The 13290-nt window shown below is 39.1% G+C and overlaps 2 protein-coding genes across 2 annotated transcripts; both read right to left on the bottom strand.

Annotated features, from left to right (window-relative positions):
- Positions 1-259: 259 nt before the first annotated feature.
- On the bottom strand, positions 260-1259 carry LOC137839033 (pathogenesis-related protein 2-like). Its single transcript, XM_068648160.1, has 2 exons — positions 786-1259; positions 260-682 (listed from the first exon to the last, which is right to left on the bottom strand). Exons 1-2 carry the CDS (start codon positions 964-966, stop codon positions 396-398), a joined length of 468 nt encoding a protein of 155 aa, XP_068504261.1. The 5' UTR covers positions 967-1259; the 3' UTR covers positions 260-395.
- A 10579-nt stretch (positions 1260-11838) lies between these two features.
- Positions 11839-12315, bottom strand: LOC137839473 (uncharacterized). The gene has a single exon (XM_068648588.1). It carries the CDS (start codon positions 12313-12315, stop codon positions 11839-11841), a length of 477 nt encoding a protein of 158 aa, XP_068504689.1.
- Between the last annotated feature and the right edge of the window lie 975 nt (positions 12316-13290).

Below are 13290 nucleotides of genomic sequence, written 5' to 3' on the forward strand. Positions count from 1 at the left end.
TCAATGGTCTATATGATAGACTCCTTGTTAGATTTAAATAAGAAAATATAATTTCTACAATTTTCACTTAATAGTTTTTAATCTGATTTGGAATTAAAAATAATATTATTTATTATCTATGATCATGAGTGATTGGATAATTTTTTGTGCATGTTAGGGATCAAACACGTATTTCTTTTACTATGTAAACTGTTTATGCACTATCTTAATTTAACTAATAAAACGACATTGAATTAAACTTGCAGTTAAGATAAAAAAGTTATAAAATTTGCTTTGATTTATTATAATTTATTGATGGACAAAGATATGGGAAATGTTTCCCAACAGGAGAAAATAAAAATAAGAAAGGAAAGACAGTGTTACGTTTATAAGATAAAGAAGACGTTGGTAATAATTCAAGCATTGGCCAAAAGGTAAGCCTCGATGACCTTGAAAAGAGCATCACTCTTGGCTTTGCCAGTTTTGAGCTCATCTTCATTGGGTGGAGCATCTCCTTTGCTGTGGTATTTTATACTCAACTTTACAACTGATCCTCCGTTGGGCCCATCACTGAGTTTGGAGTCGATTGTGATCTTCTCTGCAGTCTCTGGCAAGGCAGCACCTCCAACTATGCTGTAGCTGTATCCCAAGTTTGCCTCATCTATTCCTTCTATTTTGTGCAACACAAACTTTGTCTCCCCATCTGTCCATTCACAATTCACAATTCACAGTTAGTTTATTTTATATGTTGTTCTGTCAATGCAATGCACATACACAAAATATATAGAAGATGAATGAAATGGTACCCTCGAGGAAAGAGATCTTCTTGATGGTTCCGGGGCCACCGTTGCCCTCAACGATTTCAACACTCTTGAAGGAATCAACGGCCTTTGGGACGATGTTATCGGCGTCCTTCACAAGAGCTTTGTAAAGGGTAGCTGGAGCCACGGGAGAAGTGGTTTGGTCTTCGAAGGTGAAAACAGCCATGATGAATGGAATCTAATGAGATGGAATGGAATGGAAGAATATATAATATCAAGGAGTGTGTGTATTTGGCAGAGGACTGACCTCTATTTATAAGCAGAATGCATAGCTCATAGCATTTGGTAGCATAAGACATCAAAGTTTGAAGCTTCTCACTGCTGAAACAAGGTTGTTAGGCTATTCGTGGCGGTTCTTTGTTTACCACCATTATCTCTCTCTGAATAAACAATCTTCTTCAGAGGCAGTATGTCATCGTGTATCATTCTTTCTTATTTTTTCTATTATCACTTTTATCCTTTTGTGTTTGTCAAATTTTGTGACTAAAAACTTTCAAAATCAAAGAACACGTCAGTTTCAACGATCAACGATTGCGACTGTTTGCTGTATTTGTGGAAATCGGTAATTTGGCAGGGAATTATGTTAATACACTCTCATGTTTTCTTACATTATAGAAATTTCGTTTTCTTTAAATTTCATGTAATTTCTTTAATACGTTACATTATTATCTATTTTTATATATATTTACATCTCCTTAAAATTTTAAAAACATTATATGTATACTTTTAATGAAAAAAACAGAGGTAGGTGTAAGTAAAGTTTTAAAAAAATAGGATATATGCTATTGTAACACACTCTTAATTTTGTATTATATAATAATAATTATTTTAGTTTATGGCTTACTTAAAATAATCTTTTTTAATTTATAATCATTTTTTTAAGATATAAATTATATATTCAATTTTTATTTTTCTCTAAAAATAATATTTTATTCTTTATACAATTGGAATAATACTTTTCAGTCTTCATGTCCTACAATTAATAATATATTGACATGGTTTATGTAATTAATAAAATGGCACTCAAATTATCCCTTTGACGGAATGAGTGTGATGCTTTTGTTAGACGTCTTCTAGATGCTGTTTCTTTTATATAAGAAATGTCTTGTAGCTGTTCAAAGAGAAATTGGAGAATTTTTATTAACCAGTTTCCAGAAAGTACCATTACAGAAAAGTAGTATTAAATATATTTATACTAAATTGTTTTCATAATTTTATACCGTATATATTTTCAATAAATATTTTTATTTTAAATTAATATTATAAATCCCTATCTAATATTTTTAAAATTTATTCCTCATATTTATGAAATAGTTTTCACTAAAATTTTCTATCACGTTGTTTATTTAATTTTTATTACGTCTTTACAAGTGATTTGATGGTTTTTTATTACATTCATATGATTTTATGGTTTAATAGCTTTTATTATTATTTTAAAAACGACCCCACAACTAATATTGGTAATTTTTTTAACTACTTTATACTTCTGGTGCAAACAATTTTTAATTTTTTTATGAAACTATAATTAAATATAAAATTTTAGTAAATCTATAAAACAAATTAAGAAAATTAAAAATCTTAAATAAATTCATCAACTTGAATTGCAATTTCAAATAAACTCCAATTACTCTCACACATCCTGAAGAGCTATAATTTAAACTTAAAACTTAAATAACAAATTTCTGTAACTCCGAAGTTCCATTCCTAAACATCTCTCCAATTTTCCAGGGAGCATAACTTTCCTACACTCCTTTATATTTTTTTCCATAGAAAATAATAATTTAACATAGTGAAAATTAGTAAGTTGTAGATTTCAATCTTCGCCTGAATGACGCTTGTATTGAGCCAGGCAAAGACCTACGCCCACTACCCCTATGTGATGATGCACATACAATGCATACAGTGTAGGAACTAATTGAAAGAAAATAACACAAGACAAAAGGTTGTTGAAACTGATTGAACGTAATTACACTAAATTGCAAAACTGTTGAACTATTACAATTACTGGAAGCTGTAAAATAGGAATACTAACAACCCTGTAAATTGATCATTAATGCAATAATAACGATCAAATAGTTTAAGGGTAATAAAATGAAAATTAATAATAATAAAATCTGAATTAATAACCATCATCCTCCCTTAATTCTGATTTGGAACAACCTTCATGCCCAACAGATCTCTTAACTTGATGAAAGCATCGATCTTCAATGTCGTAGTGAAAATATCTGCAATATGATATTCTGATCTGCAGTATTCCAATTTGATCATGTTCTTCCCAACTTGGTCTCGCAGGAAGTGATATCGAATATCAATGTGTTTAATTTTTTGATGAAAAACCAGATTTTTTGCAAGATTAATTGTAGATACATTGTCAACATAAATCTTAATTGGAACATCTAGATTAAAACCAATTTGAGTCATGATATTTCTAAACCAAACTGATTGACAAGTACTTGCTGCTGTTGCTACATACTCAGCTTCACAAGTAGATAATGCAACAATTGACTGTTTCTTTGATGACCACAAGCCAGCAGTCTTTTCGATCATAAAACAATTACCACTAGTGCTCTTCCTCTCGTTTGGATCTCCACCCCAATCACTGTATGAGTATTCGAGGATCTCAATCTTCTTAGATGAAGAGTAAAATAGACCAAAATCAATTGCTTTGTGTCCTTTTGGAAGATCAGTGAGCTGCCATGTATTGTTTTTCTCAATCGCCATAAATTCTTCATTCATAACCTCTTGCCATTTGGTGTGTTGAATGGCATCTACAAGTCTCACAGGTTTTGATTCTGCAAGAAAATCAAAGTGAACTAAATCTCCATTGTCATCAACTTCATCATCAAGATTTACTTCGGAATCTTGAAGGTGTACAGGTTGTCGTTGCTGCCTTCTTGGTCGCTCCATCATAGTTGCAATTGGAGTTGCAACTTCAGGTTGAACTACAGCTTCAGGTTGAACTGTAGGTGCTTCAAGAGTGACTCCATCTTCCACATCATCGTTCAAAACGTAAATATATCGTTTTTTCGAATCCATTTTAGTTGCTGCATTCCATTGCTATTCTTCATCTTCGGCAAATGTAACATCACGACTAATAATCACCTTCTTTATCATTGGATTGTACAGTTTGTATCCCCCATGCTTATATCCAATGAAAATGGTCTTCTCTGCCTTATCATCAAAATTCGATCTTGCTGCCTTGGGGACATGAGCATAAGTAATTGACCCAAATACCTTCAAATGTTGCACATTGGGTTTGAATCCGCTCCATGCCTCAATCGGAGTTGTGTTAGGAACACTCCGACTAGGTGATCTGTTTATCAAATAAACCGCACATGTTACGACCTCAGCCCAAAAATTATTTGCATACCTTTTGCTTTAAGCATGCTCCTCGCCATGTCCATGATTGTTCTATTCTTTCTCTCGGCAACTCCGTTGTGTTGGGGGTGTGTAGGGACATGTTATGTTATGCTGCAACCCAAGTTCTTCATAATGCCTCTTGAACTTATTAGATTTGTACTCACCCCTTCCATCACTACGCACCATCTTAATTAGTCTGCCACTCTATCTTTCAACAAATGCTTTAGCAGTGGAATACCTCCTTGCTTTTCAATAGATAAATCCAGGTTTTCCTTGAAAAATCATCAATAAAGGTTAAAAAATACTTATTACCTCCAATTGATGATATGTTCATCAGGCCACAAACATCTGTATGAACAAGCTCCAAAGGAAATTTTGCATGCCAAGGCTCCTTAACAAATGGTATCCTGTGATTCTTTCCAAAATTGCAGGCCTCACACAATTGATCAGGGTGATGAATATGGGGTAAACCATTCACTAAATTTCGTTTGGAGAGATTTTCCAAACTCTGAAAATTTAAGTGCCCAAAGCGTAAATGCCATAACCACGATTCATTATTCACTATTACATTCAAACACTTGAAATCACCCATATGAATATCTACCAGAAACATGCAGTTTTTTGATAAAAAGATTGTAAGAATCAAATTACATTTTCTATAAAAAATTGAGAGTTTATTTTCAACTATGTGCATCACGTAACCCTTTTCGACCCAATGTCCCATACTCAACAGATTACTTTTCATATCAGGTAATCATAGATGTACCTGTGATTACCATTCTTCAATGTAATAAGAATTTGCCCTTTTCCAGTCACCGGAACGAACCTGCCATCACCGAATTTCACTTGTGTGCGAAATGAGTCATCCAAATCTGCAAACAACTCTTTCTGACCACAAATATGATTCGTGCAACATGTATCCAAATACCAAGTCTGATTGTTTTAATTAATATTCTTATAATTGGGTTTATTTGGGCCTTAACTATTATTATTGTTAATTTTGTGTTGTTAGAGTAAATTATCCGGAGGAAGCATCTACCTTTGTGAATGGGCCAAATATGCAAAAGTCCAAATTGCTTCTTGAACCAAAACAGGAAACAAATTCTGAGGAGAAGAAAGAGAAAATAAAATCTACAATATCTCAGAAACAGAATTGGAAGCAAATCTTCTGCAAAATACAAGAATTCTAGAAAGATAGAAACTTGGAAACGGTTAACAAAATATTCTCTCAAGATCCTTGGAGCAGAAAAGCCTATAAAAGGACACAAGCATCAAGGAGAAAAGAGAGAGCTTCATAGGGTTTTCTTAGTTTATTTTCTTCTTAGTAATTCTTTTGTTTTGGCTCCGCATGGAAGGCTAAACCTTTTTGGTTGATTCTTTTGTAATTCCCCATTGAGTTCTGAGGTTTTGTTCAATAAAAGTTTCGATTTTTAATTCTCTATAGCAGTTGTTTTTATTGTCTAATATCTTGGAAAACTGGTTTTTGTGAGAGGTTGTACTTGAACGCATGATTGAGAGTCTTCCTTATCTTAAACTTTGGTTTCTTAGTTAGTTCGCATTGTTCTAATTAATTTCTTGGGCGCATGATTCAAGGGAGAGGAGGTAAGCATTCCCATGGAGTATACGCATGGAACAAAGTGGGTATTGATTAAACTAGTAGACGCATGCTTTATTGGTGAGTTTCAGTTGAATCAGATCGGTGCATGTTCAATCTGGTTTAGCTTTGTTGGAGGATTGAGAAAAGATTCATCTTTATAACACTCCACATTTTATTTATTATAAATGTCTCCTTGTCCTCTGCGACCACGTTCTCCGCGCCAAGAGTTATTTGAACTTGGAATGTGATTGGAATCAATGTTGTTTTGCTCGGCACCTCCATGATTCTGGCCACCACGACCTTTGCTGGAATAACTACCACCACGTCCCCATCCTTTGCCTCGTGAACTACCGTGTTTATGATAGGAGCTACCAATTGAGGTTTGTGCTTGTAAAACCTGTTCAATTGATATTTCAATCTTATTGTCATTCATCCGCAGCTCATGTGCTCGTAGGGAAACGGACAATAATCTTACTGTCATTTTTGAAATAGCACTGGCCTCTTCAATTGCGACAACAACATGTTCAAATCTGGGAGTTAAAGACCTCAAAATCTTCTCTGCCTTTGCCTGCTCCGAATGTGTTTCACCATTGGTCTTCATCTGATTTGTTAAGGCAAGAACTTTATTTATATAAACATCAACAGTCTTTGTGGTTTCCATCTGCAGAAATTTATATTGGCGTCTTAGGATTTGGAGATGCACCCTCTTGATCTTGTAATTGTTAGATTTGATGGCTACAACAAGAGGGGGGGGGGGGGGGGGGAGGAATTGTTTTCAAACTGTTTTCACAAATACTTGGCTTAGAATAAAACTTTTTCAATCAACCCAGAAAAGCAATTCAGAAAGCTAATCAAATTACCAAACATAAACAAAAGCATAATTATAATCGGTTAAAATAGCAGTTCAACCGGTTGTTTATGACAGCGGAAAATACAAACAAATAGAGAGAGAAGGGATAAAGAGAATTACAAATAGAGATTATACTGGTTCACTCTATCACAGAGCTACATCCAGTCCTCAGTCAAACCACTGAGTTTTCACTATGCAATTAATCACAGATTAAACAAACACCACACACAAGAAGGTGACTTTGAATCCTACAAAGCCTACTCACCCTTCTTGCACACAACAACCACCTCAAGCCAGAATCCCACTGACTTTACAGGATTTTACACAGTTATACAAAAAAAGTTACATGAAAAAATTACAAGAACTTGAACAGGATTAGAAAACACATGGTTAAAATACAATACACCAGCACCCTATTGATCAGTTCTTTCACAAACAGCAAAGCACAAGGCAATCTTGCTAAAAACTTAGTTGAAACCTTTTCACAAACAGTTTCGTAGTCTCTCAAATCAATCTCAGCTCAGAGTATCAAAAGTTTATGTTTCATCAATCTTTTAACGTTTGAATGAAACACATATTTATAATCCTTGAAATTCTAACGTTAAAGGAAATCTAAACAATCAAAATCAGTTAAAACAGATTTTCAAAAAGTTGTTATAAGGACACACATTTAATCGGTTAAAACCACGAATTAACTGGTTGAATGCTCTTATTAGTTATAAAATAGTTTTAAAACCTTCTTTGCCTGCTAAGTTACAAACAACCGATTATCTCAACACTTTAATCGGTTGTTTTTCCCTTTGCATGGACAAACACTTTAATCTTTAAAACTGATTGAAATGAACTTTGTATGAGATTCAAAACTGATCTTAAAAAGATTCTAAACCCCAAACCAAAACCTAAACCTAAAACATCACACAGCTTCAGGCTTCACTTGGATTTGGCACATTAAAGCTTACCATCTTCAACAGTCATCACCTTTATAATTGGATGAGAAAATGATCCAAGCCTCACTTGCAGTTGTTGCTCCTTCAATCTGCTCAAACGTCTCGACCCTCTTTCGAAGGCTAGGGTTCCGGTTGCCCTTTACCCCCTTTGAGCGTACCTTACTGACTGAATTAAATGTGGCCCCTGCCCAGCTTCATCCTAATAGTTGGGCGTTTGCGCGGGCATTCACAATTCTCTGTTGTGGCCTCGGACTTACATCGTCGATGGACGTCTTCCTCCATTTCTTCGAGGCCAAGGACCCGAGAAAGAAGTTGTGGGTTAGCCTAAATGGCATGGCTGGGAGAGTACTCTTGACACTCTTCCAGCAATCGTATAAGGGTTTTAAGAAGAACTTCTTCAAGGTTTGCTGCAACCGGTGGGACCCTTCTCTTTTGGATGGGTTCCCCTTGCACTGGACGGTGAAGCCTAACCTTTGGAGGGTCCGTCGTCCTGAGGACATTTCTACCTTGGAGAGTGGTGTTTGTGAGTTTTTGTCCGAGTTTACCGCCCCTCTGAGTACCACGGAGCTACTCAAGAGAGAGTATAACCTTTAGGGTCTTGAGAGCTGCATCGGTACTCCTTAACTCCTAAGCCTATCCTTCTGTTCTGGTCTTGCATGCACCCTAGTCTTATTTACTTTCATATTGACCTACTTCTGTTACACAGGTATGCGTCTCAACGATGATAGAAAGAGAAAGTTGGTGGATCTCTTGGCCAAACAAAGGGCGGCTGCCACTTATTCGTGTCTCTCGATACCCTTGGCTCCTTCTACGTCCATTGTTCCAGCCCCGCAGCCCATTAATCCGGCCCCTATCGCTAGTGAACTCAGGGGAGTACTGGCGGTAGAATCGGACGACGAGGACACCTGTACCGGCTTGGTCCGTAAGCAACCGAGGGAGGGCGTATCTACAGTGCCCTAAGCTTCTGTTTCTGCTAGCGCTCTTGCCTTCGTAGACCATCCCCCGAGCGCCTCTTCCCCTTTTCCTGCTGCCTCGGAGGGTGGGGGAGGGAGTGCTACTAGAAGTCAGGACACTGACTCCCCACAACTGTCCCTCTATTGTTCAAGCAGGCGCTTAATTATTTCCGAAGTTGCGAGACAGAAGGTGTGGACGAGAATCTCCTCCAAGATCGTGTGGCTGAGTTTCTGGGGTCGCTTGTGTTTGCTTCCAACCGGGCGCTTTCCAGGACGCAAGCCTTTAGGGATCTTGAGGCCAAAGTATCGAGGCTTGAGGAGGATGCTGCTGCCAGGGCCAAAGTCTTTGCCAACCGTGAGACGGCTCTGTACTTGGAGGTAACCAACCTTCGTCAGATTGAGAAAGACATCAAGAAGGCCCTTCAAGAGAAGAGCTTGGAGGCGGTTGAATTGGAGGCCAAGATTCTTCCTCTACGCATCCGAAATGTTGAGTTGGATGATCTGTTGACCGAGGTGAAAGGAAAGATGGCTGACCTGGAGAATAAGAGCACACGACGCGAGGTCCTCTTAGGGAAGGTCGAAGGTGAGTTGGTCGAGCTGAAGGGCGAACTGGCCGAGAAGTCTGAGTCTTTAAAGAGGGTTGAAGAGGAAATCATGAATGACACTGTCGCGGCTTACGGCGAGGGGTTCCAGGATGTCATTGCTCAATTCACTTGTGCATACCCCGAAATAGATCCTTCCCTCTTTCATGAATCCAAATACGTTGTGGACGGTCAAATCGTGCCACGAGGATGATTTCTTTTTGTAACTTTATTTTTACAATTTACCATACTTCTTCGGGTGGATGAACATTTATTCCCTTATAACTGTCGTTGTCTTGCTTGGTTATTTGTCTGTGTGGGGTTTGATACTTGAAAGGGGGCGTAGGCCTACCTCTTTCCGGTGTTGGCTACCCTACAGGGGTGGCAACTTCCTTAACTTATATCTTCGCCGTATAGAGTTCAGACGTAACTGGGAATCATGCCTTCTTTCGTGGGAGGGATTTAACGAGGGAGGCTAAATTGCTCCTTCCTGCGCGATGTTTCGTGGAAGGAGGTTCTTTTGGTTTTTCCCGAGCCACATTCTTTTTCACCTAGGTGATCTTGCGCCCAACGGGCTCGTTTGGGAGGTCCACACTGCCTCCAACTTCTCTGTGCATCACCCCGGGGAAAGGGTCTCTTTTATCGTTAACAAACCATATTGTTCTCGAACAGGGCGACCCCTTGTAAGAGGGAGATTCCCTCGGGGAACCATATTACTTCTGCTCTTGACTATCACCACACGGGAGAGTCTTATTTATTTCTGCGAACCGTACTATTCTCGGACTTGGTGAACTTACGCAAGAGGGAGGTCCACTCGGGGAACCATATTACTTCCGCTCTTTACTTTATCACTACAAGGGAGAGGTTCATTTATCTCGGCGAACCATACTATTCTCGGACTGGGTGAACTCACGTAAGAGGGAGGTCCACTCGGGGAACCATATTACTTCCGCTCTTTACTTTATCACTACAAGGGAGAGGTTCATTTATTTCGGCGAACCATACTATTCTCGGACTTGGTGAACTCACGTAAGAGGGAGGTCCACTCGGGGAACCACATTACTTCTGCTCTTTACTTTATCACTACAAGGGAGAGGTTCATTTATTTCACAATGTACTTTAACTGAACAACTTTGGTTTAGGTGACCTCGTTAAAAAACCCTTTCAAGCGAAAAAGAGTGTCCCCATAAATGTGTACAAATGCAAAGTTTAACTAAAGTAAAATTTTAGGTTGGTCGCATTCCAAGTGCGAGGAATCGCGCCACCCTATAGTGTCTCGAGCCTATACGCCCCATTTCTGAGGGCCTCCGTTACTCTGGAAGGACCGGTCCACTTGGGGGATTGCTTGTTTTCTAACTGGTACGGGTGAGCCTTCCTCATCACCAGGTCGACGACTTGGAATTGCCGAGTTCTCAGCTTGGAGTTGTACTTGTACTCCACCCTCATTTTTAAAGCTTCAGCTTTGATCTTTGCTTCTTCCCTCACTTCGTCCAGTAGGTCCAAGTTCACCTTTTTTCTTCGTTCGATTCTTCAACTACGAAGTTCTGGAAACGCGGTGAGTTCTCCTGGATTTCTACTGGGATCATAGTGTCTGAACCGTACACCAAATTAAATGGTGTTTCCTTGGTTGTGGACTGAGGGGTGGTGTGATAGGCCCATACGATTCTAGGAACTTCTTCTGCCCAGGTCCCTTTGGCTCTGTCTAATCTTCTTTTCAGGCCTCTGAGCAGAACTCGGTTGGCCGATTCGACCTGTCCGTTCGTCTGGGGGTGTTCTACTGACGCGAACACTTGCTTTATTCCCAACTTTGTACATAACTTACCCAGTTGTTGGCTTGCAAATTGGGTACCATTATTGGATACTAACCTCTTTGGGATCCCGAAACAGCACACTATGTTCCTCCACACAAAGTGTTGGACCTTGTGGGATGTGATCTGCGCTACTAGTTCGGCTTCGATCCACTTCGTGAAGTATTCTATGGCAACCACGAGGTATTTCATCTGCCTTATTGTCAAAGGAAAAGGCCCCAGAATATCGATTCCCCACGTATGGAATGGCCATGGGCTGTATATTGATCTCAACTCTTCTGGGGGCGCGTTGTGCCAATCAGCGTGTTGTCAGCACTGCTTCCATCGTTGGGCGTATCTTGTGCAGTCTTCCCTCATGGTAGGCTAGTAATAACCCGCACGGAGGGCTTTCGACGAGAGAGATCGACTGCCGATGTGGCTACCGCATATTCCTTCGTGTAGTTCTGCCATGATGTGTGTGCATTGTTCACCGTCCACACATACCAATATGGGATGGGTGAACCCGTGCCTGAATAACTTTCCATCGATTAGGGTGTACTTACTTGAATTTTTCTTCACTTTCCGGGCTTCTGCGGGATCTAGTGGGAGTATTCCGTCGGTCAAGTAACACTGGTAAGGCGTCATCCAAGTTTCCCCTTCTTCGATCTGGTGAACCTGTGGCATTACAAATCCAGCAATCGGATACCTGCTTATTCTAGGCGTTTTCACCGTCTCTTGTGTCAACGATCGATGACTCCTCCTCATCCCTACGGAGGTGTCGACGTGCTGGATTTCTGCCATTTTTTTCGTGATCGTTCGAGGTGTCTTCGGGATTTCCTGAATTACTGTCCTCTGTCGGCCCCCTTTGCCCGAACTGGCGAGTTTAGCAAGCAAGTCAGCTCGGGCATTTTGCTCTCTGGGTACATGGACTAACTCGAACACATCAAACGATTCTTTCAGCACCTAGACGTATTCCAAGTATACGGCCATCTGGGGATCTTTAGCTTGGTACTCCCCCGTGACATGTCCCGTAACTAACAACAAATCGCTTTTTGCCAACAATCCCTTCGCTCCCATTTCTTTTGCTAGCAGCATTCCTGCGATCAGTGCCTCATACTCTGCTTGGTTGTTACTGGCTTTGAAAGCGAAACGAAGGGCCTGTTCGATTAGCAACCCATCCGGACCTTCCAAAATGACACCTGCTCCACTACCTTGTTGGTTTGACGAACCATCTACCGAGAGTACCCACTTGAAATATGCCCCTTCTTGATGGGTGGCTGCTGAGTAGAGTTCCACTACGAAGTCGGCATAAATTTGGCTCTTAATGGGGCCCCTAGGTTCATAGTGTATGTCAAACTCAGATAATTCTACCGCCCATCGTGCCATTCTTCTCGCCACATCTAGTTTCTGTAAGACTTTGCGGATCGGAAGGTCCGCCATTACCATGACGGTTAAACTTTGAAAATAATGACGGAGCCTTCTTGCTGAAAATACTACTGCTAAGGCTGCTTTTTCCAAGGCCTGGTATCTTACTTCGGGTCCCTGCAATACCTTACTGATGAAATAGATTGGTCCGTCATTACTGCAATACCTTACAAAAAAAATTTAAAAAATTATATGGGATAAAATTAAATTTTGAAAAGAAGTTCGCTAAGATCAACTAAAACATGTCTTGTTTAACCAATAGATGTCTTATTGAATATTATTCCAAACAATATTTTATTTAAAGTCAAATTTAAGATGTTGAAGTTAAAGTCAAACCAAATTAAAAACGGGATAGAGTTGTTTATATGCTTTTTTAAAACTCAATCAACTTCTTTTTACACTCCTAAACAAATCTTGTAAAATGGTACAAATAAAATAAATTGATACTCGCTCACAAGCACAAGGCTATTAGAAGGGCATCTAGGCTCATTTGGTTAAATGATTATATCCAGAAGGATCTCTTTTGTCTTTTGTAGGGATTGGATCCCCTTTTTTGTTAGGATTTTCTGTTATAGCTTTTTAGTATTTCCAGCACATCTGTCTATTAGGACAAATAGTTTTTCAAAGGGTATTATATATCCCACTAGACTAGGAGAGTATGCAGGTTCTTGGTTATGTTACTTTTATCCTAAAAAGATGTTTTTATTCTGTTATGTCTCTATTCCAAAACTTATTTTTCTAGATTTCGCTGTGTTCTTCCCATTCCCCGCTCCATCACTGTATCAATTTGGTGCTTTCATTGAGACTACCTCCATGCCTCCCAAATCAATCAAAGATTTAGAGGAAACCCTCCAAACCATTTTAGACAAACTAGCCCACCTCCAAACCAAAATCCAACAAACCCATGACCATCATGAAACCCGTTATAATTCCTTACACCACACTATAGAATCTCATAAAAAAGATTGGGACTCCAAACAAGAGGTTGTC

This window comes from Phaseolus vulgaris, chromosome 3 (assembly GCF_000499845.2).
Source record: "Phaseolus vulgaris cultivar G19833 chromosome 3, P. vulgaris v2.0, whole genome shotgun sequence".
NCBI classification, from domain to species: domain Eukaryota; kingdom Viridiplantae; phylum Streptophyta; class Magnoliopsida; order Fabales; family Fabaceae; genus Phaseolus; species Phaseolus vulgaris.

What these genes read in the sequence shown, in the direction of transcription:
- LOC137839473 (XM_068648588.1), bottom strand. Translation starts at nt 12,315, where the DNA reads ATGGCGGACCTTCCGATCCGCAAAGTCTTACAGAAACTAGATGTGGCG.
- LOC137839033 (XM_068648160.1), bottom strand. Translation starts at nt 966, where the DNA reads ATGGCTGTTTTCACCTTCGAAGACCAAACCACTTCTCCCGTGGCTCCA. An exon ending in GAAGATCTCTTTCCTCGAGG is followed by an intron (nt 683 to 785) that starts GTACCATTTCAT and finishes GTGAATGGACAG; the next exon opens with ATGGGGAGACAAAGTTTGTG.